At 41.1% G+C, this 24,989-nt stretch overlaps 1 protein-coding gene across 6 annotated transcripts in view; it reads right to left on the reverse strand.

Annotated features, from left to right (window-relative positions):
- Nucleotides 1-24,989, reverse strand: part of LOC121882010 (neurexin-3b-like) — a 392,732-nt gene that overhangs the window by 219,606 nt on the left and 148,137 nt on the right. For all 6 annotated transcript variants that reach the window (XM_042389887.1, XM_042389889.1, XM_042389888.1 and 3 more), the window contains 2 exons: nucleotides 4,893-5,194; nucleotides 1,555-1,716 (listed from right to left, as the gene is read on the reverse strand). In XM_042389887.1, coding sequence (XP_042245821.1) covers nucleotides 1,555-1,716; nucleotides 4,893-5,194 — 464 coding nt within the window. The remainder of the gene's footprint in view (nucleotides 1-1,554; nucleotides 1,717-4,892; nucleotides 5,195-24,989) is intronic.

A 24,989-nucleotide genomic window follows, 5' to 3' on the forward strand; every position in this document is an offset into this window, starting at 1 on the left:
AAGCTGGGAGATAATAAGGCATGCAGTATGGATAATATAACTGCTGAATATTTAAAACTTGCTAGCAAAAAACTCTATCCAATTCAATTCAATCCAATAGACTTTATCGGCATGACATTTGACATGTGTGGCCAAAGCATAACTATGATTATGAAAGACAATATTAAGGAATGAAAGTAATAAAAATAATAATAATTTAGATAATAGAATAAAATAGATAATGAAATAAATAAATGAAATAAAATTACTGACTATACATATACACATATCATACCTACATACTTGACTTTATTTTATCTGTTATACTTGAGCCCGTCATTAATGATAAAGCTGGTAAACTAAACAGTTCAGAGAATTACAGGCTTATAGCCTTTGCCAGTATTTTATCCAAAGTACTGGAGAGAACTCTACCATGCTGGACCAGTACATCCTGTCTACTGACAACCAGTTTGGTTTTAAATGTAAATATGACACTGATATGTGTATTTTTGCTTTAAAGGAGATTTTAGATAAATAAAAATTGTTTTATCGATGCCTCTAAAGCTTTTGACCATATGAATCATGAAAAATTATTTAACCAATGATATCAAAAAGGGGTTCCTAGATTTCTAGTGAGAATCCTGGTTTTCTGGTATGCTCATCAGGTAATGCAAGTTAAATGGGGACATTTTGTATCTGTTCCGTTTTATGTGAATAATGGAGTTCAACAAGGCGGTATTTTGTCTTCTTTTCTTGTTAACATCTATATGGATGACCTGTCTATGCAGTTAAATGGATGTGGAACAGGGTGCATGGTTGGTAATTCTCTCATTAACCACCTTATGTATGCAGATGATTTGGTGATTTTCTGTCCATGTAGTGCTGGTCTTCAACAGTTATTGAGGGCATGTTCACAATACGGTATAGATTTCGACATCAAATATAATGCAAAAAAGAGTAATATTTTGATTGTCAGAAGAAGGGAAGACAGGAAATTAGTATTTCCTGATTTCTTCCTGTCTGGCATTGCCCTTAAAGTGTGTAATGAGGCTAAATATTTTGGCCATTACATAACCAATGATCTATCAGATGATAGGGACATTTACAGACAGTGTCAAAAATTGTACACACAAGCAAACATGTTGGTTCGTAAAATTTAGTATGTATTCAGTGACTCTGAAGTACCCCACTATATACTGCCCTCCCATGGCACTGCTACTGAAAAGGCAGCATGCAGAGACTCACAATGGCTTATAATGAGAGTATGAGATTGCAGCCGAGTGTTTGTTAATGTTAGTGTACCCACCTGCTCTGCTGTAATACGAAATCTTATATATAGTTGTATGTGTAGGTTATCTGATTCTGCATATGGTATTATTTCAGTCTTAACCAACCGAGTTCTGTCAGGTTCTCATCAACAATGTGGAACCATTGGCACTCCAGCCTGTATGCAAATGGTTTTTTTTAGATATTATTTATTTATTCTTCTTTGTATTTTATTGTGCTATGGTCTGCCCATGACCTGTGTCCTTAATAAAGTCTGAATTGAATTGTATTCATTTGAGTCCCTCTTACCTCTCTGAGGCAGCCCATGAAATTGTTGCTAACTGGAGATCCAGGCAGGTCTGCAGTGCTGGGGCTCCCACCCACGTAGAAGAAATCATCGGAGCCCAGCATGGTGTAGTCTTCCTGGGTGTAGCCAGTGGTGGTGAGGATCCCATCAACGGAGATAGTCACCTGTTGAGGGGTAACACATAGCCAAAGCCGAGCCATTACACTCTGGGATTCGAGGCTGTGATGTGTCTAAAACACACCTCCCTTCTTGGTCTGCATTCGAAATGAGGTATTTGGACTTTTCATTAGGTCCCACACTGTAGGTTGGTTTCTCATTTAACCTTTTTTACAGAATCATTTGATACCTTGAAGCGATTGTTTTGGACCAGACAGCGTTTGGACTTTGTTAATGGAATTTTTGCCATAGGATTCACAGGACAGGTAAAGAAAATATGGCAGAGGCATATTTTCTTTATCTTTGATGGGGGTAAGAGAATGGATCCGAGGTTTGGTTCTGAAACTTCAGGTTGGGGGAGGGTTAGTACAATGTTCAAACCAAGGACAAATTGATTGCACTTGTCTTAGGTTTCGGGATTCATCTGGTAACTGCAGACACACACATATACAGTACACACAAACACACAGACGTGTGCACGCACGCCTCCACTCATTCGTACATTTGCTCTCACACAGACACTCTCCCATCTCTTGCAGACATCTACATCTATATATCCACACACATGCAAAACAAGGGGAGGCTTTTCACACCACATCAATGTGCAAACCAAGGTCATCACTGTTAGAAGGCAAATTAAACACATTTAATTGGACATGTAAGGGAGTAAGTGGATCAATGGTGCCTTACAAAGCTTGAGCAGGCCACACAGGGTGCAGAGGCTCATGCACAATCAAGACCAGAGCCCATATTCAAACACACTCTCAGAATAGCTGATGCTGATCTCTGATCAGGTTTAGCACAGGTGTCATGGTTGGATTTTCAATGTCACTGAACCAGACCGATAATCCCAGATCAGGATGCTTATTCTTAGAAATGTTATGCATATGGGCCCGGGGGTAAAGGGTGATCAAGGTTAGCCAAAACACACAAACACCACTTTCACCAGCATGCTACAAAAACACACAGGGAGGGCAGGGTGACTGATACAGTGATAGGTGGAAAGGTGAGTGAATGAATTGTGTGTTAGTGGTTATTTTGGGTGACAAGGTGAGAGGTCAATGAGGTGTGGGCATGCCATGCGCCATAGTGAGTTGGAAACAACTGTCAGAGCTCCCGCAATGAAGGTTAAGGGTTGCCATTTTTTGGTAGTTTCTCTTTTAGGGCTCGGTGTCGAGGTCACCATCTTTGCTGGGATTGTGGTAAGCTTCTGTCAGTTCTGGACGACAGTCCTCACAAAAAATGGGGACTTTTTGTGTGAAAAAGTAAAATAAAAAGTAAGTTGCCCTGACAAAGGCAAAGAAGTCAATTTTTTTACTTGTTGGAAATCTGCAGTAATGTGGAAAAAACAAAGAGAAAAAAGTAAAAGCCAAAGTGAAAAAAACAGGATGGGGGATTGTGGGGTAAAGAAGGAGGTTGTTGGCAGGTCAGGGAGGAAATTGAGAAGAAGCGAAGAAAGAATTGCCTGGTAATACAAACCCATCTCCTCATTTTTTGATAAGAGTGTCTAGGATGGAACTCAAAGAGAACAAATAAAAGAAGAGAGGGGAGGGGACACACGGCAAACCCAAAAAAAAGACAATAAGAATGATATCTACCAGACAATGTAGTTTGTTTACCATAGCGTGTCCAATGCCTGATTGCTTTCCAGAAAAAGGGGAAGAAAGGAAATCAAAAGAATAGTGAACAAAAAAGGTTGTTAATAAGGATGGACAGAAAACAAAAACCAAAACCAATGATGAAGAATTAGGATGTTAGTACATTAGTTGGTTAGATATTGGTTAGTAGTAAAAAATGACTTTTATCATGGATGAGTTAGTGTTGGGGTAAATAAACACTACATGATTTGTCAGAGATTCACTGGAGTAAAAGTGCCATCGTGCCATCCTAGCCAAATTTTCTACATCAAGAGTCCTGCAAGAAAAAAAAAAAGAAGAGTACTGTAAGATGCAAGACTTTCAGATAAAAATTTGTGTAGGATGGCTCAAATCCCAACAAAACTTGTAGTGTTTTTTCACCCTTACTCTAAACAAAGAGTGCCTTTCAAAGAGGAAAGAAAATGATAGTGAAAGAAAGACAGAACTGTAGAAAGAAAGAAAGAAAGAAGAAAGAAGCCAAGCAACCCTTTGCTCTTAGCTTCTAACCCCCTAAACTGTGTGTTATCCTGTTGGGATTTTCAGCTACAACTATTTACTAACCTGTGGGGCAAAAGCTTACTGCCGGGGAGGGTCAGGAAATCGGCACTTACTTGTTGTGCTGCTCTGAGACCGACACTAAACGCTGTCTCACCTTGCAGACAAACTAAAGGTCGACCAAGACAATGAACAACTCCGCATTTTGCAGCTAGCACTAACCTCATACAACACTGGGTCTCATTATTTTATTACTCTTTCTACAGCCCCTTATAGACAACACTGACTCATACTACCGTAGCTCCGTCCAACAGCAATACGAGCCGATTTTTAAATTACATCAAGGAAATGGTAAACAATATCTGTCAAGTAACAAATTCTGCCTATGCACAACAGATGCACTGCTTTGATGGAAACATATCTTCATCTTTAAAAAGCTCGGTGATCATCTGTGCTATAAATACTGCCTTAATGGACGGCTCAAAGGCAAACACTCTCTGCCTGGCTTTAAAGTGAAAGTCTATATTCTACACAAGCATAAAAACAGTTTCTGAAAGCGAGGAGATAGCGACAGCGCCAAATAGAAGTGTCAGCTTAGGCGAGTGTGAAGCAAAATACAATTATCAGATAACTTTAATTTGAGGACACAGAGAACTCAAGTTCAATATGTCGATAAACTGTCAAGAAGAAAATACCTAGCATAATAGTGCCTTGACTAATCTATTAATCACATGCTGCAGAACTGTGTTGCCCTGTTTATTTGACTATTTACTCAGCAGAACAGAAATTGAACAATGAAATTAAAATAAAAAAGAATTCCATGTAATTATTAAGTCAACCAAAAAAATAATAATAATGACATCTGTCTCAATAATGTTTCTGAACTGTGGCGATGGAATGACAACCGATCAGAACAAGGTGACATTCTTAACGCCAGCTCTCTCTCTCTCTCTCTCAAAAGCTCTTGGAAGCAGCTAATCTAAAGCAAAAAAAAAAAAAAAAAAAAATCCACCTGTCTCCAAACTCCGTCCATCACTGTTACCCCCGATTACCTGTCTCAGGTTGCGTGTCACTTTGATGTCATGCCAGGCGTTGTCATTGAATTTTCCACCGACTGGCTCAACGATGGCCTCAAAGGCCCCGGAACCCAGATTGATGACGAGGGAAACGGCCCCATCTTTTAGTGCGAGGTTGACATAGTCTGCGGATTTCCCCGTGTGGAGGAGGAGGCCGTTGCGTTGCCAGGTCTTGAAGGACAGCGTGATTTCGTCGCTGCTGCTCTGGATGGGGTTCTGCGAAAGGTCGTAACAGAAGTACTCCGAGCCTCGGAAGGTCGCCACGTTCTCCTCCCTCGCTGAAATGACAAGGGAGAAGAAATAAAATGTTAAACACCTTCCCATGACTGTCATTAGGAACCATAAGTCACAAGGCGATACATTTACAGCACTACACATTTAACACCCAAGTTTGCTGTTGCAGTGCCGCACTAATGATTCACCATGTGTCGCTTAAAAAAAAAAAAAAAAAATTGTTATTCCTTAGGAGTTTTGTGTGCCATGACAACTGAAGCCAAACAGTCATTATCACATTCACTCTCACATTTAGTGCGGAATATTTTAAAAAATGAAACGAGCTTAGCTTCTGTGTCAGTCCCTGCATCAAACACCAGGCAGCCTCAGTAAATATGAGAAGTACTTTACGCTGCAGAAAAGGTTACATCAAGCAAACACACAATGCACCGCTCACTATAATTACAGCTTTGATAATCCCATCATTCAGTTCAGATCATAACATTCTATCTGTACAACCACGGGTTTAGGTTTCACATACAGCCTCTAGACAGACAGACTACTTATGATGGAACACTATTCCCCGCTAATGGTAGGCATAAATCAAACTTAGCCTGATTTTACAGTTTTATATCACTCCGCTGTTCTAAAGAGACTTCCTGAGCCCATTTTTTAGACTGACACAGAGTAAGGTGAGACAGCTTGAGACAGAAAGTGAAAAAAGGCTCAAGGATTGATGGAAAGAGTGAGAGAGCAAAAATAAAAAAAGGGCTGGGCCGAGGGAAAGAGAAGACTCCACAAGAAAGAATGAGTGGATCAGAGTAGTTGTGTTTCCCTATGATCTGTGATGAAATAATTGACACTTTCTCCTGCTGCCTCTTAAAAGGTGGTTTGACACATTCTTGCTAGCTTGGGTCTGGGTGAGTCTATTAGAGACAAGGTCAGACTCGCTGTCAGTGATTTACAGTGTGGTAAGTTGGTTATGGCACTGCTGACTCAAGGATACGAGGCTAGAAGAGTCCTCTCACCAAGAACGGAGCATTCAAGGCAGCACCTTTTCAGAAAATTACAACCTTCAGAAAATTCACTGCTAACATACAAAACCGACTAACCGCTGTGGCGCTTGGTAACAGTAACTATGTCATTACAACAACACAATTTTCAGGGTGTCATTTTTTATTTCTTCTGCGCGCAGCGTTTTCTTTTCTTTTGTATACTCGCATGGAAGTCATGAGGGCCACAAGTAAAAAAAGGAGAAAACGCACAAGTGGGAAGACAGAAGAGAGAGAGATGAGAAAGAAAGAGAGAGAGAGAGAGAGAGAGAGAGAGAGTATAAAGGCTGCAGGCTGGAAAGCTTCAGTTTGTTGTTTTGGATCGGGCTATGTGTAAACATGAGGGAGCAGTGTTGTAGAGCTGGCAGAAAGATACTGAAGGAGGGAAAAAAAATGACTAAGAATATGGAGAGAGAAACAAATGGAAAGTGGAGTTAGGCTGTGGGATGATGGGGAGGGGGGGGGGTTGATTCCGGTCATGGAGAAATTCTCCCCTCGGCATCTCTGCACAACACAGAGACAAGAGGAAATAGTATAGGAAGCAAGAAAAGGCCTTGTGAAAGCCCTGATCCATGTGCCTGGGGAATAAATAGAAACCCATTATTACCACTGAGACAGAGTTACGCGTAACACAGAGAGGCAGCAGAATCTACATTGGAGAATTTAAAAAAAAAAAAAAAAAAAAAAAAAAAGCCTCCATCTCTACTGATTTCATGCATCTAATCTTAGACACTGCACAAGCATTCACCGCACAGAGATTAGAGAAGTCCATATAATATTGTTCTTGCACGACTCTCTAGGACATCAAAAGCGAGATGATAGTGCCGTGAATACTGAAGACCCACATAAATCATCCAAAGAAAAACTCTTTTAGATAACTGATTAAACATTGATTTATATATCCACAATGTGCTTATATTGTCAAGTCATCACTGTCTATAATGAAATGGATCTGTAGCTCATTGCTCCAACTAGCTTTATATAAATCTACACTATGGGCCAAAACCCTCTGGGGTCCTGAAGCAAGAGAGACTCCTGGAGCTAGAGGTGGAGATGAAAAACATCTATACTATCTATACCATCTATACTATAGCGGTGCTATAACAAGGTTCTGTAGAGACTGTAGATGCTACATAGGCTCAATCATATCTTGCCTGGAGGCCCTTTGCATATTCCTGATGGCAAATGACAGGCAAAGACATATATGTGTAAGGTTTCTTTTTCCAATTATTTGAATTTATACAAGTGGCATCTTAAAGCAAGTTGCTTATTGAATATTGTTGTTTCAAGCAGCTTACCTAAAGGCGAGTCTGACTTATAACTCCAAAAAACCCCATAAAGCAAGCACCCCTTTGTCTATGTATCTAAGCTCTTTGTAGCTATGCAGCATGGTAATCCTTCAGATACACTACAGACACTTGATCTTGTCTGCTCTCACCTGACCCAAGGTAGAAAAGGTTACTGCCATGGCAACTCCCCTCATCTATCCAACATATTCTAATTAGGTTGTCTATCTGAGGTTTGCAGCTCAAATAGCAAGACATGCTAGTCTTTGAAGGGATTCCTGTTCATATTATTATTATCAAAAGGTGCAAAGACCAAACATAACCATTAGTGGAGGTTTACCAGTCATGGATGTGACAAATGCTGTAGCAAGAGCAGTAAACTATTGACCACTGAAACATGGACATGGTTCCCATTTTTGTATTTTATGTATTGCCATGTCTTTGAACAGTATCAGTATCAAAACTGTAAGATTAATAAAAAAGTGGCAGAGTTGGCAGGTAAGGTCTTAAAATAATTGGGCCAACACATCTAATGTAATGTTCAGTGTATAAACTAGACTGAGAGATTCTGTGAGGCTGTACTTCCACAGTGCTTTGACCTAATTGCTACAGAACCATGTTGGCATGCTAACATTTGCTAATAAGCAATAAACAATATATGTCATAAGTGCAGCTGAGGCTAATGGGATTGTCATTAGTTTGCAGGTATTTGCTCATCAACCAAGCTATCGTACAAATTAAAGTTTTGACTGGATGGTGCCGATAGATGAAACATTAATGGATCACTAAAGTTATTCCCATTCATCCTTTAGGGAGACTGTGAATGCGTGTACCAAATTTTATGACAATTTATCCAATAGTTGTTGAGACATTTCACTAAAAAACCAGAAATGCCAATCTTGTGGTGGTGGTAGAAGTAAAGTCAGGGGATTGCCAAAGTCAGTATGATACATGAAAGTAAACCATGAAACAAAATTTTATGGCAATCCATCAAGTAGATGTTGAGATATGTCAAAGGATAAGTGAAAAGTTTGGACAGGGGATTAGGGATGGGAAGAGTCACCGAATCACATCAGTGCACTGGCATAAACGTTCACGATGTAGTTGCTGATTTAAAAACTGCACCAGACACAATTTGGGATGAACTCGGGATGCATCGTTTCTAACATCTTTGCATTGGTAAAGAGGCCCTATGCCTTTATTATTTAGAAATGTGACCAATACTTTGTGACCAATAATTTGATATTTATATTGATTCCTCCTCACTAAACTGTTTCTCAAGCGTGCTAGCATGTGCTACAGCTGAAGCGCACTGCCACAACGCTCCGGGTGGAACTTGCGCTCTAGAATTATTCATCCGCACGTCTGAGTAAGTCGATTATTAAATTATTATGACAGTAATTGTTTGGGTCATGGAGCATATGCATGTAAACTGGAGACAGAGAACACTACATAACAAAGGACTTGTGAAAAGGCCTGTTTGTGAGGTCCAAGTGTTTTTTTTTGTTAGAGGTCAAAAAGAAACAGCATAAATAAGATGCTTTCTGAGTTGCAGTAATAGAGAAACAAATATGTGATGTAAAAGGGCAGTTATTAACTTAATTTAAGATTTGCTGTATGCTTAAGAAATAAAATCGCGTCAATCACATCATAACTGCATCGTAATAGGGGTGAATCATATTGTATCGGTTATTGCTTCATCTATATCTGTATCTAATGTATCGGATCATTGGTGATGCATTGAGATGTGTATAGCATCGGCCTCAGTGATGGAGATGCACATTCCTACAGGGGATCACAAAACTCAGTAGGATTCATCCTCTGGGCACCATGAATGTCTGTATACAAAAAATAGTTGAGATATTTTAGTCTGGACCACAGTGGCGGACAGACCAACTGACCGACCATCAGACAGACTGAAATTGCCATCCCTATAGATATATAGCACCCAGCTCCTATATTTCCTGCAGAATTAGCGATGTCCATCTCATCATTAATCATATTTTTTGCTGCAAAGCACTATTTTTTTTTTATCAAAAGGCTTACCAGTGTATGGAATATGACTCTCCATGTGTATTAATTATAATGATGTAATTACAATGTGGCTGTGGAGCTGTAAAGACTATCAATATAATGTTGTTGCTATGAATAATAGAGAGAACAAATTGATATAATGTAATATTTGTGCACCTCAGCAATATTAAACCCGTGGTAAGTGTATACGGATCCATAAAAACCAGGGGAAATGTATTGCCTGTTGAGACATGTTCTGCACAGATCTGTGGCTTTAATATTGATCATATAGCAGGGTCATTTTCCTTTATTTTCGCCATAGTCATCAATATTCCATTTGTGTGCAGCCTGGCCTGCTCACTGGGGGCTGGGGTTCGATTTCAAAATCCACTGGAAGCAATTAGCTCCTTCATTACCATCTCCCATTCTCTTCCGCTCCCACTCGCCGTACACACCCGTGCTGCCTGAGCTCGCTCTCCGGTCTGACCCCAGAGGCCTCTGAGCAAAGAGCGCTGTCACCTTACAGAGCTCCAGTCCACAACCTTCAACCTCCTTAAGATCACTGCAGCATATCAAACTGTCCCTAATTACTGTGGGAGGCAAAAAGATTTAAAACACGTAAAGGGGAATCAGATGAGTTTAATGATAGGATTAGAGACGAGAGGCATTGTGATTATTGTGGGAAAAATACTGACTTTAGCTGGAGATGCTGAGGCTGTAAGGCTGCCAAAGCCATAAGCCTCACTGCACAAGGATGCTAGCCTGGGCAACTAGCACTACCGCAAGTCCCAAAGAAACTTTTCTCTAGTGAGGTGGACTCAATCTATGCTGACATCCAACACATCAAATGCATGTTTGTGCCACTTTTGCAAATAAATAAGCCTGAAGTTCCAGACCTAAACATAGAAAGCTAAAGCTCTGCTTCAAGCTATTGTTGTTTGTGTGACACCCTGGGAAAAAAAACACAAGCAAGTCAAGGTTGCTGTGTCATGCCAAACAATGCTAAACTAAATATGAAACTAACTAACTGACTAAATATGAAAACCGATGCCTCCTCCCACAACACTCTCTCTTTTCCTCCTTCCCCAAAATGAGAAATTAAGCATCATTTGTTAATAAAAGCTCGAGCAGCAGGGTTAGCCTGGTGCAGCCGAACATGAACAATGTGTTTCACTGCTTCCCAACATGAGGCTAATGCTAACCATGCTACTGGGTGGCTTGAAGCTCAGTGGTGAGCCATGACATGTCAAATGAATTTGGAGCATCAGGGGTGATGTCTCTCTTCAAAGGCAGGCGGCACTGTCAGACGGGCTTATGTTGGAGGGAGATTTGGCAGAACACGTTCTATGGTAATATATAACCGGCCAATTACTACCAATGTACTGAAGCAACAATTAAACTTCATCCAGAATACAAAAGCACTGACTTTTGCCAGAAAGTAGCGTATGTGAGGTTTCTCAGTGATGCATTTTCCAGTCAAAAGCTATATACAAACTGCCTGGAATGTGTCCTCCCCATGACAACTTTCACAACGTCACATGACATATCTAAGAGCTTGAAGTGAATTGTCACTCCCGACACTTCTTTTCTCATCTCCTGTTTCGCATAACCTTGTGAAGCTGTGGCGAACGACCTGTCTGAGACTGCCTTTGATGTCTGCACGCACAGACTGAGGACGGACGAGTGACAACGAGAGAGAGACAAAGAGAGAGATAAGCATAAACAGAAGTGACACGGAGGAAGCAAAAGAGTCTGGAACAAAAGAAAGCGAGAGATGGAGGCAGAGACATTGAAAGGGAAAAAAAAAAGAAATAAAAGAGACGGGGTGGTGGGGGGGAGAAAAAAAAGCAGAGAGAGTTTGGGAGAGTAGGAGAATGAGAGTGGCAGATGGAGGAAAAGAGAGACAGAGGCACTTCCAGTGGCTCTCCAGAGAAACTAGGTGACAGTGTGTGTTAGGACTAGCAGTGAGGAGTGGTCCCTGTGGCTTGTGATTCCAGCATTGATAAATCTTATTACTGCACCTGATAACACAGCACACCCACAAAATCCTATTCTCTCTTTCTCCCCCCCTTCACCTCCCTTAAAACATACTAATACCTCCACCAATCCTAACACTTTGTCATTGGTAATCTTACAGTCAGAACATCATTTTTGCAATACTAAATTCTTCTGCTGTTCAGATTCCATTATTACTTATAATACCAGCTCATTTTATTCCAAATTTGACAAGGTACATACTGGAGATGTACTGGAGATGTTTTTTTTTTAACTTCAACAAACAATAGAAGCTGCTGCAGGGAGAAAATGAAGCAGACTTAGAAGAATGCAGCAACTTGACTGCATCAGAGTATGACTCACTATGGTGGACTAGACTGGTACCTGTGTATGCAGGGGGGGGGGGGGGGACCGGGATGGTTGTCATCTACTTTAATGAGACACCATCTAGAACACTGTGATTATCCTCTTGTGTACTGTTAATTTCATTAATAGATGACAGGTCCGCGGGTTGACGTATGCAGCCAGATAATTCAGATAATTGCCACTGTGAATAGAAATATGAAGTGGCTATTTAAGTCTTCTTATAGGCTGGTGATGTGTGCAGGCCTGGGAATTTGTTAGAGAGACTCAGGGGAAAATAAGGTCATGTCTGGGTTTTTTTTTTTTTCTTTTTAGCTTTTTTTTTTTTTTAGCCTTGCAAGCAGCCTTGCAAGGCTTTAGAAATGTTGGTCTGTGTGTCCTGTGTGGAATGTCTGAACAGCTGCGATATGGATTGCAACTTAATTTGGTGCAAATTTTCATCATCCTCACAGGATGAATTCCAATCATTTTGAGGATAGCTCGACTATTGTGACGGTGTGAAAAGTATTGGATTCCCATGAAATTTTGCTGTCTACAACCATGGTCCTATGAGAGTGAATCCTAATGATTTTAAGGACATCCTGACCCTTCATCTAGTGCTACTAGAGGAAGGGTATCTTGTGGAGATTAGATATAAACAAGTCATCTTGAAATATACAGGGTCAGCTAAGAAAAATCATGATCCCCAAAGGATAAACCTCTTCAACTGAGGTGACAGCTCAACATATGTTAAGCTACATATGTATCTGTATACACGATTCCCAAAAATTAACAGGAGCACGACCATAAAATTGAGTGAGGATCTAGACGAAGGGCGCTTATTGGACAACATCTTTTAGCACCACCCTCAGGCTGCTACGCATCTCTGAACATGTTATTTCTCACACAAGAACAAACCCTTTGATTAGAATATCCCAGTTGGTGTTTCAACCACCAAAAAAACACATTTTACAAAAACGCTCCTGAAACTCGATAATGTTCAAAATGTCAGTATGTTTCTATATTTCGGCTGGGAACTTTTCAAATAACATAGATGTGATCTCAAGTGTCTGAATATATATGTGTGTGTGTGTGTGATTTCTGTGATCCATTTTTTGAGAATCATGACTGGTGTACTCTGTTCTTTATGTTTACTCTTTGCACAGCATATAAAACATCAGAAAAAAAAGCTGAAAGCAGCCTGGAAAAAAAAAGGTAAAGCTGCCTCGAGTGGCATGCCCAGTAGAAGAATCTGAAGTGTTTTTCCTCTGCTTTGGCATATCAATGTGAACAGTATACCCTGAAAAATGGTTGAAAAACAGGTAAATATCATTTTCAAATGTATCTGCAGTATGGACATGGCTCAAGGCTCCCTTCTGGGTACTGCCTATGACGAGCTAGTGGCTGTCACCTTCTGTGTGTTTTTCAGCATGTTTATGTGTGTGTGTGTGTGTGTGTGTGTGTGTGTGTGTGTGTGTGTATGTGTGTCACTGAAGCTCCTTATTGGCTTCTGATGGTGGAGTCTCCATGGAGTGAGTGATGAGGTTTGGAGTGACAGCAGGGGGGGGGGATGGTGTGAATGGTGGGAGTGAACGATGGAGGGACGGAGGGTGTCTGAAGAATGGGGGCAGGCGCCTGAGGTCCAATCCCATCAACTGAGGCAATTGTGCGGAGCGAATACTGGAGTGAGGAGGTGGGGGTTGAGGATGAGTTTGCAAAGGAGAGAGAGGGAGCGAGACAGAGATGTGGTGACTGCACTCCTATTACTAATACTGGACAATTAAGAGTAGAAGTACTGTCTGAAAACACAGAGGAGAGGGAGGTGGCGTCTCAAAAACCCTGTTAGTGACCTTCACAATCTACTAGAAGCAAAGTAAAGTTAGGAAAGCAAATGCACATTTTAGTTTTTAAGACTAGTCTCCCACCCTGCAGGCCACCGCCGCTGCTTGACATTTAAGTGTAGTAGAAAATTCGAGCGCATACACCTAACTTGCTTGAGAGACAGAATGTGATCCATCACTGTGAGCGTATAAGTTCCACATTTATGTCCATGAAAATGCAAACTTTTCTATTTTCTCTCACAGTCTGCATGGAATTTGCATCTGATTTACAAAAGGCAGCAGCTAATTATGCAATCGGTGACTGGGGCTGCCTTCAAACGGGCATTCTGCTGGTAAAGGAGAGCTCAAATGGAGCTGTTCAGGGATCAGAATTTTTCAAAGGTCGCCAAGCCCGGAAAATAATTCAAAAAGGACTGATGTTAGAAAAGAATTACTTATGACACTCTGAAACATTTCCTAAAGCTGTATTGCCGCTTATTACACATACAATTAGAAAGATACTTATTTATACAGAATCATATATTGTACAATGTATATTGTATTGTGTAGAATATGTATTTAAATATACTTTTTGTAAAAAAAAATACAAGCAATACCACAATGTAAATATCTTAGGAAGAGTGCAGTCATCATCAGGTAATGATCAAATATTGTGTTCATTTTTTTTTTGTATGGCGACTCTTTTTGAAGTAATATTTTGTGGTGAGCTCATTCTTGTTTGTTATCTGCTTGTCTGGGAATATTAAAACAAGCAGGATAATAACATTTTATCTTCCATCCGTATACCAATAGGTTTCTAACTGCTCTTTTGGTAGAGAATTTTCCACATGAAACAGATCTTCACAATAAAACCTGCAGAATTTGCACCCACATGTATCATATCTGCTCTCATCATTTGCTGGGCTTAAGCTGTTAGTATGCTTCATCAGAAGTGTTTGTAAGATGGTCAAACAGCTGTATGTGTAGGGGGGGTTTGTGCCCTATACACACACAGATTTCCGACGTCAGAATCGTGGTGGCTGAGTCCAGTCATTTCTGTACATTTCCAAAACAGACACCCTGTCATTCACACCTGCTTCACACACTGTTTGGCCCGGTATGTAACAGTGAAAAAGTAACCAAGGTTTGAACTTTTCTCTCTCTAACACATACAACCCTATGAATGCATTCAAGGGAAGTGTGCGCTGTTATCTCCATGTTTAAACAATTATCAAGTCTCGCCCGTCTCTGTGACGACCGGCTTTTCACCCCACCTTCAAGTTTGGACGTTCAGAACAGCTATAAAACACTTCTGCCAACCAAACTAGCTCTTTTCGAGCATATGGCAGCCGTTAGTTTTTTGTTTGTTGCTGTTGTTATATTATCATTGCATAAGTTACCAAATAACATTATTCTTTCAAATGATTTTGATTGCTTAGCAACTGGGAGTCGATGGTTAAGCATTATGATTAAAATTTAAAAACACTGAAAATTTTGTTTCATAGCTGTTTATGGAAAGTCAAAAAGGCAGAATTCATCAGCACTTCAGGGAAAAAGAAAGATCTGAAGCATGTCTGTGGGCAAATGTGCTAAATAAATATGCATTTAAAACTAGAATTCTGCTCAGCTTGAGGATACATCCTTACACCGCTTCAGTTTTTACATTTTGATGACATTGCTTCTTTAGTTGACTGATTTTTTTTTTTTTGCTTTCAGTGTGCATTTATACCGTCAAATATTGACTGAGCTACTGTACACTGCAGGCACCTTATTCATGAATCCTTGAGTGGTTTCCGTTTTTAAATGGCTGTAACTGCGGATTACAATATTATGGAGTCATCCGCAGTCTGTATTATTTCCGTCAAACAATCAAACGATCTATGACAGTATGTCTCCTGAATGCCAGCTATTGCATCAGCCTGACAGTTGCCGTCCTGGTCCAAAAATGGGATGTGACGGCAGCGAGCATTGTATTGGTTTCATATTCTCCACCATTCTGCGGAGCATCATCTCGATAGGCTTGCGTCACTCCGCATCTGTGTAGGTTTGTGAGTTCTCTGTTTCCATCTGTCTGCATGATATATATGTTTTACTATGAAATATGCGATCGTGCTGTTTGTGAACCAAATCATTTAATTACTTTAAGCTACAGAGAATGGATGAATGTGTATATTACATCTTACTTGCTGTGAGCATTCACTGAACAACAAACAACCTGTCAATAATGGGAATGGTTTGTGTATACAGTATGTGTGTGAAAGCATGCGTGTATAAAATGTGCATCTTTGTGTATGTGTATATAAAGAACACGTGTGTGTGTTTGTGGTAGTGTTTGTGTTTGAGCTTGCTCCATGGAACAGGGTTGCGGATGGAGGAGGGGCCATCCCTGGAGCCTGTCAATCATCCAGAGTGGCGTTGCCTTATTGGCTATTATCTCTCCTGTCAGAAACCCGACCGTGCCTCCACCTCACCACATCAGTCTCTGTCAGTTCACACACTGCCTGTGGATAGAGCCATGGAGCATGAAGCTGCATGCTACTGTTATCATTACTTTTAGTGACATATGCTGTTTCGGACCCAAGACTCCATCAACAAATGTCATCTCTTATTGTGAGACTAATAACAAAATATTTTAATTTGTTTTATAAGAGGATTCTCTTTTGCTCACTTCCTTCCTTGTAAATTTCTGTCTTCTTTTTCATACTTTACATATTCAATACTTTATCATCTACTCAATTGTTAAGCTTGAAGGAGCTTCGGTATGCTATATAACTGCTCTCCACCCACACATGCAGGAGGACCAACTGCGAAAAAAAAAAGCAATTAACACAGCGAAATCACACTGCAGCAACACAGTCTTTCACAATCTTTAAATGACTGCAACTGAATGATTGTCGCTTTTTAATTATATACTGTAAGCATACATATTTAGCAGTGTTCATAAGCCATATTCAATTTGCTGGGTGATAATCTTTTACGAGAGGAAATGACGCACTGACGCGATGCATCGTGCTATGTGTTTCTTTTCTGACTGTATCAGAGTTAAATAATGCATTTAATACCTTGGATTGTGTGGATTTTCTGTTATGTCTCTTACTGTATTTGTGTCGACACAGTTTCTATATTTGTAATGCTATAGTACACGAGTGATATGAGAGCTAATAGTAAATACATAAAATTCGCATTTGTAATTACCACTGTGAGGCTGATGCGGAAGCTTTTCAGCAGTTACTTCTTACAGAACATCTAAGATGCATTGAAGTAAAATGACATAATAAAATATAAAATAATCAGACGCCACAGTTGAATGGAGGCAGATCCCACTGCTATACAGAAAAGACATGAATAAGGGAACCACTCTAGTGCTTAGCAAGAAGCAAACTAAAGCTACAGAATATCAAGTTCTGGTGAAATAAATAATGAAATTTGAAACAGAACTGTCATGACACTAAAAATAAGGAAAATTAGAGAAAAATCCTTTTCAGTTTTGTTATATATCTAATAAAACTGTGGAATACTTATTTTGAAAGCCTAAGCCTCTTGGCAATCACTAAAATCAATATATTTAGGAGAAAAACAAGCTTTTTAATTTTTAATCTTTATTTTGAGAGTGATAACCTGCAATTTTACCCTCCACTTTTAAAAAAAAACATTATATTGATAAGATATTAATAAGTCCCTCTCCTGCACTTGAAACAGATTAGCACGCGTTCCTAGTTGAAGCTGAGGTCACCTGATATTTATTGCCTCTATAACTTACTCTCCTGTGTACCGCTCAAACATTTAGCTGCGTGCAGGGAGGCGAGGGGTTAAAAGGGGAACAGCAGTGCCATAAAAAGGGACAATGAAATAAACATGACTCACCGTAAAAGAGCCCTTAAAGCCAATATAATCTAGATGGTGGGGAAGAGCACGGTGCCAAAGGTGGTTAATGATGAGCAACCCCCCCCCTCCCCCTCCCCCTCAGGCTTGAACTATGACCTCGCCTCAACTGCCAATCACATCGAGTGGTGTTTCAAGATGGAGGTGAACAGCGATTGGGTTACATTATTGTCTATTTAGGAACCGTGACATCAGTTTATGGTGCATTAGGAGACATGGGACAAAGATGACTGAGGCACAGAGTGTCCTTTCATTTACAAATATACACAAATGATGAATGTCATTTTCCGACAGCATGAAGGAACTGAGAACAATAATTATTTCTTGGATAGCCAGAGAGAGTCAGGAATAAAGATGCAGACGACGCAGGGAAATGTATTCAATACAGTGCTTAGCAAAATGAAGAAAAAAAATAACACTGCTGTAGCTTTAGATCCAGCTAGAACCAGTTGTAGCCTGTAGCCAAAACAATATGTGACTCTCGCTCTGCGCGTGCAAGAGCGTACGCGTGCGTGTGTGTGTGTGTGTGCAAGAATTTGCAATGATGTGCCCCTACAAGAGATAAGAGTAACGATGGATTACTCACCTTTCTCTAGCTTTCTCCTTTTAACCTTTAAGTGCAGAGCTGATTGCAACGTTTACATATGCAAACAAGCCAGGTATGACACTGTGTTCATAAAGAGTATCTGTCTCCTGAGTATACAGGCATAAGAGGATACACACACACACACACACAAACATCAGTGGGTGAACAGCAATCTTGGCATATGCTGGCAACAAACAGCCGGACTAATCACACAATTCAGACAAGTATAAATACATAAATGCACATCCACATCCTCCATCACGTGGCAGGAACATTGATGCTAGAGGCTGGGCTAATGTTTGCCTGGATACATTTTTTTCCTCCTTTTTTTCCCACTCTGAATCCTGCTATATCCACCTCTCTCCTTCATGCTGTCCCTTTCCTTCCATTTCTTCACCACACACACACATTTCCTTGAAAAGTGTGCATGGAGCTTCAGGGGGGCGGGGGAGGGTTTAAGCCTCGTCCTCACTTCCCAGGCTTGGCTTGGTTGAACCAAACTCAGCATTCCCCAGCCTCCAAACAGCTTTGTAAATTAGTAGAAAGGATCCACAGCAGGGACTGACAGACATGTCTGCACACTCATGGAACTTTTGAGCTTTTGAAATTTTGAGCATGACTGTGGTATGTAGGTCTGTTTCTATGGATGTTTGTAAGCTTTTGTGGGTTTTTTTTTTTCCTGTACACACTAAGCTACGATGTGCAAGCCGGCAAACATGAGATCATGCATGTGCACATATTAAATAAAGTGTGTGCGTGTGTTTTATAAAAACAACAAAAAAAACAAATGTCAGCTGCTTTTCCAAATCCTGTTTGGCTGCAATCAAACTGATCCTGACCTGCTGAGGTAAATACAGAATTACTGTCACTGAGGACAGTGGTGTTTACTATTTGTGGAGCGAGGTCTGCCCACAATTACAATTACTAACTATGCTAATCCAAGCTTGTTAGAGCAGCATGGTGGACTTTTATGCTGTCTAGTGAGTGGAACTGCAGGGGCTTTTTCTAGTATGGCAGGAGCAAGCATGTGCACACATTTACTGACCTTTGACCTCCATGAATGACAGAATCGCACATACACAGGGAGATACATGAATTTAAGGTTGAGTGCATGCATGCAAAAATCGAAAATGCATGCTGAAAATCTAAAAGTTGCACAGGTATATGCAACCAAAGATGACTGTACGATCATGTAAAAATCACACACACACACACACAAACACACATACACACACTGCCAGCCTGCCGTCTAGCTTGGAAGTCAATAACATTATCCCCTCTCTATCTCAGCAACAGTTATTAGTCTGGAGAGCCAAACGGCTCACTTCAATGACACTCTGGAGATGAAGGGATAAATCACCACACTGAAAGGATGAGTGTGTGCGGAGGAGTGAGAGTATAAGAATCACAAAAGGAGAGGAAGAGAGAAAATATACTCTCAGGCACAGAATCAGATGAAGAGGCAGTTAAGTCAGGGTGGTATGACTTTTTACTTTTTTGTAAAGTGCAGATGATGTGAAGACAAGTCTTTCCCAACACAAGGACCGATATTCAGCCTCACAAATCTTCCTCTTTCTGAGTGCCGTATCCCTGACGTCTGTCTCCCTTCTTTCTCTTTCTCTCTGTCATACTCGTTCTCCGTCTCTCCACTTTTGCTTTATCAAATAGAGAAAAGGTGCTTTTGGCCTGGTAGTCTAAAAGCCTCCCCTTTGTCTCCCCACCCGCCACCATCTCCCCTCTCATTTCCACCCTGCTCTTTCTCCCACGGGACCCTTCAAAATACAAGGAGAGAGGAACAAACGCCAGAAGGCTTACTGCTAGTTGGATAACACACAAGTGAACACCTCATGGACTTATGTGCCCTATTTTCATTGTGCTAAGGACATTACGTCAACAAATTTAGTCTGGCTGTTATTGCATGTTACTGCTTTGTGTATCAGAATACACCCACAAAAGATAAGCCATTACTATTTGAAGTGTCCTTATGTAAGTTAATGTTAGCGCTAACATTAGCAAGCTAGTCGGCTTCCTAGCCTGCCTAGCCTTTGCTTTCTGTGCGGGCGCTTGTTATGCTAGCTCCCGCTTTCCGAATGTAATAGAAACTTAACAGCACAATGGGTCCTTGCGAAATGTTGGAAGGGACGACTTTTATCACTAACGGTTGGCCAACGCTATGTTGAAAAGGGAGCACAAAATGTCTTGCATCGACATTCGTAGGCCATACAAGGCTTTGTCCACTCAGAAGCTTGAAGCTGTGTGTTGAGACAGAATGCAAAGGGAATTTTAAACACAGCGCAATTACATACAAAGTCATTGCAAAGATGCGACTTGACTCAAATTCAACTGTGGTGGCGCTAACTTATGTGAATATGTGTCCGCACAAGTTCAAAATGTTTCACTTTAAGTGAGCGTTTTTTGTGTATCCCAGGGCTTGCTTCATAAATCTACAGAGACAAGAGGGAAATAACAGAAAGAACAGGAGTTTCTAGTGAGTTCTGACTTCATTCAGAGGCTGAACTGAACACAAACACACGGACATGATCGATATGTCTGTTGCTAGCTAGCTTACAGCTATACAGTTGGTACACTGGCTGTTTGGGGTGAACAAACTCAAACAATCCAACAGGAAAACTTGCTAAAAAATGCAAAGCAAAAAAATGTATATACAGAATTCTATTTTAAAAGGGCAACCACCCAGGTACACATCAAGGTCTTTTCAGTTGTCTCATTCTTCTCAAACCAAGACGGAAGCAGCACATGTCTATGAGATGAAAAAGTAAACTCATGCAAGAGTGTGTGTGTGTGTGTGTGTGTGTGTGTGTGTGTGTGTGTGTGTGTGTGTGTGTGTGTGTGTGTGTGTGACCAATCTAAGTAAATGCCAATTCCTATGGGACAGCTGGCTGTATGGTAGAGTGGTCAGCTTCATCCTGCAGGGCTATCACTCCAAATGTCTATTTCTGGATCCTGTATGAGTGTGTGTGTGTGTGTGCGTGTGTGCGCGTGCATATGTGTTTGACCAGTTAAAGCTGGTGAGGAGTGTGACTGTTGCAACACACCAGAGGCTTCTCCAGATGGAAGAGGGGCTGAAGCCCAGGTGGGCTTAGTATAAGGGTGTGTGTGCATAGTGGTATTGAAACACAGACGCAGAACAAGTAGTAAAGACCGCATTAAACCTAAACTTTAAACATAATCATTGTATTTACACTTTAGTGAGGATATGAGCTACTGTGATTGTCGTTTACAGTTCCCAGCATCGCAGTGACCTTTGCTGCGTTAATCCTGACCGCCTCCTCCACTTCACTGATTTTTAATTGGCTGCCATGCCACAAAGGCCATGTGGTGGGAGAACGCTGAGTAAATAACCACACAAGCGTCCACATCTCCCTTATTTGGGTGAGTGGATAACGATGGAGATGATGATGATGATGATGATGATGATGATGATGATAGTTTATTTAAGCGTCTCTGCGGAATTGTGTGAGGAGGCCAGTGAAGAGGAGCTAATTTACACTGAGGATACTGGCCGAGGAGGATGTAACAAAGAGAAAAAACAATAAAAGTTGCTGCTAAACCTCGGAGGGGCCATCCAGAGTATTACAATGAGCTAATGAATCCATTAGAGAAACACTGAGCTTACTGATGCATGTTTATTGCACGTTTGTGTGTGTCTATGTGTTCTTTGGTATTTAGTCGAACACTTTGTCCACAGCGTGCTACATCTGAAACATTAATGAGCGGTGGTGAGATGAGAAGAGAGAAATTTGCTGAATTGCCATGATGAACACGGTTGATTTGTAATTATTCAGGGTGACACATTTAATCTGATGTGGTTGAGGAATCAGGAGGCTGCGGCTCCACGACAGAAGCTGTACTGTCACCCAAGTGGGCCTGGCTATCTTTACCTCAGCTTTAATTTTCCTCCCGAAATGCTGTCGGATAAATGATCTGCAAAACTCACAGCACTGAAATATTGTATAAGAACACTTTTTGCTTGTACCATGACGAACAGCGGTGCGGTTTCAGACGCCGTGCTTTCAACTACCTCTAGAGGTTCGGATACAAGAAAGACAGGAATACGTCATTCATACACACTCAAAAATTCACCAGAGACAGACGCTCTCACAAACCAAACCGAGGATTACCTCATCAGCAGAGAGTGTAACTGGTAGATAGCAGTAGTCCATTAAGTAAAACTCCAGAGGTTGACTCCTATTTTTGCACTTCACAGTGGAGGACATGCAGGGCCACATAAACGCTCAAAAACTTGTTAGACCGTAAATTTAGACCAATAATTCATAAAAGATGACCTCAAACCAGGCGACGGCTGGGCATAACGGATGAGGAATACCAAGGTTGAAGCTTAGGGGGGGAAATCTACGTGTGTATGCGTGTGTGTGTGTGTGTGTGTGTTTGCAAGCGCGCGTGAATATGGATGGAGCTCTTTTATAGAAATTTCAGTTTCAATTTATGATCCATTAACTTGTAATAAGTGCCATACGTTCCCTCCTGCCCCGAGAATCAACAGCGAGGGGAGTGGGAAGGAGAAGGGAAAGGGCGTTTAGAAGTCGGCCAGACAGCTACACAATGCAGCGATTAGAGCGGTCCCGGTCTATGATGTGGCATTTAACAGACGCCCACATAAGTATAGAGCTGCGAAGGTTCATCCAACAGTCACATCATGTTGGATTCGGGGTCAGCATGTACCCTCTGGATTTGGGTAGCTATGATGTTCCTATGTTATTAACAACAGTATGTATTCCCTTCATCCAAGGAGTGAACACTTTTTGGGTGCACAAACGTGTTCACCCAATTAGAATGAGGTTATTCGGCACTAAGGGTTTGTTCCTACAAACCTTTAGGAGCAATCTCAGTTCTCAGTGATAAGGAGGTGACTTGTTAGGAAGATTAGTTCTAAGATCACAGACAAAGCGACCTACGTCCCTCACCTCCTACCTCCCTCGAAAAGGCTAATGGAAAAACTGTCTTCTAGGACATTCGACACTCACCCACCACCCAGGTGGGCTGCAGGATGAGTCCCTGTCAGCATCCTCTCCGCTCTCAACTCCCTGTCTATTGAAGCCTTCAAGAAAACCACCCAACATGCTGCTTTAAAGTCTCTTTTATATGTAGCACTGAGCGAAAGCAGGTGGCTGTTTGAAAATTCTTCTGTTGTTTTTTTTTTGAGCTATCAGGATGACTCCAGTGCATAGAGAGCAGTAGTTCTTCCCCAGTAGCCTGACCACCTGCAACTGCAGCTTCTGCTGGTGCGATGCAAAAAATGTTTTGCTGGCTGCAAAAAAAAAGATGCAGTGGGCAAACTGGCAGTTGGTAGCCAGCTGTTTTGCCTTTGCATAATGTTGACAAGCAAGGTATTAACAGTAATTAATGTGCTAGGACAGCCAGAGGTGCTACAGAGCAGTGCTGCAACGAGTACATCTCTAGGTTCAGACAGGATTATCCTGATTGGCTGAGCTCATGCATGCAAATTGTGCTGTGTGAAATATAACTTTAATCTGGATATCTGAATATATCGAATCTCAAAACATTTTAACAAGAAAAAAATGTCTCTAGGTTATACATTCCTGCTGAATTCCAGTGCATATGATGGATTTGAAAAGCTGCAAACCAAACTGGAGCAGTGAACGTGTAGTAAATTACACCAAGCTGAAATCCTTCAGCACATTAACATTTACAGTACATCAGAATCATCCCTTTGTTCATCTCTTTGTTACGGTGGAATATTTCAGATATGAAAATATGGTACACTGTGTGGAACGTATCGCTGGCTTCCACATGCAGATGGAGCACAAGCATGCAATCTGCACTTTTCTGTGTGTATCTGCCTCTTCTTGTAATCACAGACTGTTTGCACTGCAGGTACTGTATGTCACAGATTTAAAAGGTGACCAGATTTCTGCCTTTTTCCTTCATACCTCAAAATGCCCGACAGAAACATGTCATTCTAAGATACTTAACATCTGATTACCTGGAAACAGCAAGGTTCAGAAGTAAAATATCCGTTGCTTAAAATGTCAAACACCGTGTGTTGAATTTAAGTTTCTTGTACAGCATGGCAATGAGGATGAGGGTCTTATTCAGGGCTAAAGAGGTAATCACTGCATTTTCTTGAGCAAACACAAGCAGTGTAAAAACACTGCCAAGAAAGAGAAAGCAAAGAGGAAAAATCTAATACTGGCTAAATCAACAAACTTGAAACAAGTGGTGCCATGAATATTCCTGTTAGCCCCTGAGGGCAACACTACATTCTGCATATAGTAGTCTTTTTCTTTCGCTCCCCTCTTTTCTTCTCTATAGCTTGACTTCAAAGACTAACTCTCTTGCAGAATCCTAGTCAGGTGGTGGTGGGGGGAGTGAATAAAGCACACAATATGCTGAGTGCACGCCATATCACACATCTCTCACTCTTTTATGTGTTAATCACCGTCAGCGCAGCGGTGGATGGAAGACGAATAAGAATGAAATAAAGATTTGGGTCGTGGGAAGTGACTGGTGCAGCTAGTCTCCACCTCAACCCAGCCAAGACTCCTTGACATCTGCTTGCTCCATAATTTGTATGCCTTTCTGTAACTATCTCGGAGTGCTGTGGGCATATGCCACATGAATGGAAAACATTCTGACCTTTCAAGCTCAATCATAAAATGTGACAATGGCAGTGAAACGGGCGCCTCCTTGAAAACTCAACTGGTGATCCTTTTGAAAATCTGAGAGTAATAACTAAGTGGGCTGAGTAAGTTCATTAGCCCTCGCGGATGTGGCCCCATCTAAATCACAAAAGCGAAGCAGGTGCTGTAGCCTGTGGTGCCTATAAAGTGTCACCTGGGAAAGAGGAGGAAGATGGGGAAAGAGACCAAGACAAGTCCTCT

This window comes from Thunnus maccoyii, chromosome 17, assembly GCF_910596095.1.
Source record: "Thunnus maccoyii chromosome 17, fThuMac1.1, whole genome shotgun sequence".
NCBI lineage: Eukaryota > Metazoa > Chordata > Actinopteri > Scombriformes > Scombridae > Thunnus > Thunnus maccoyii.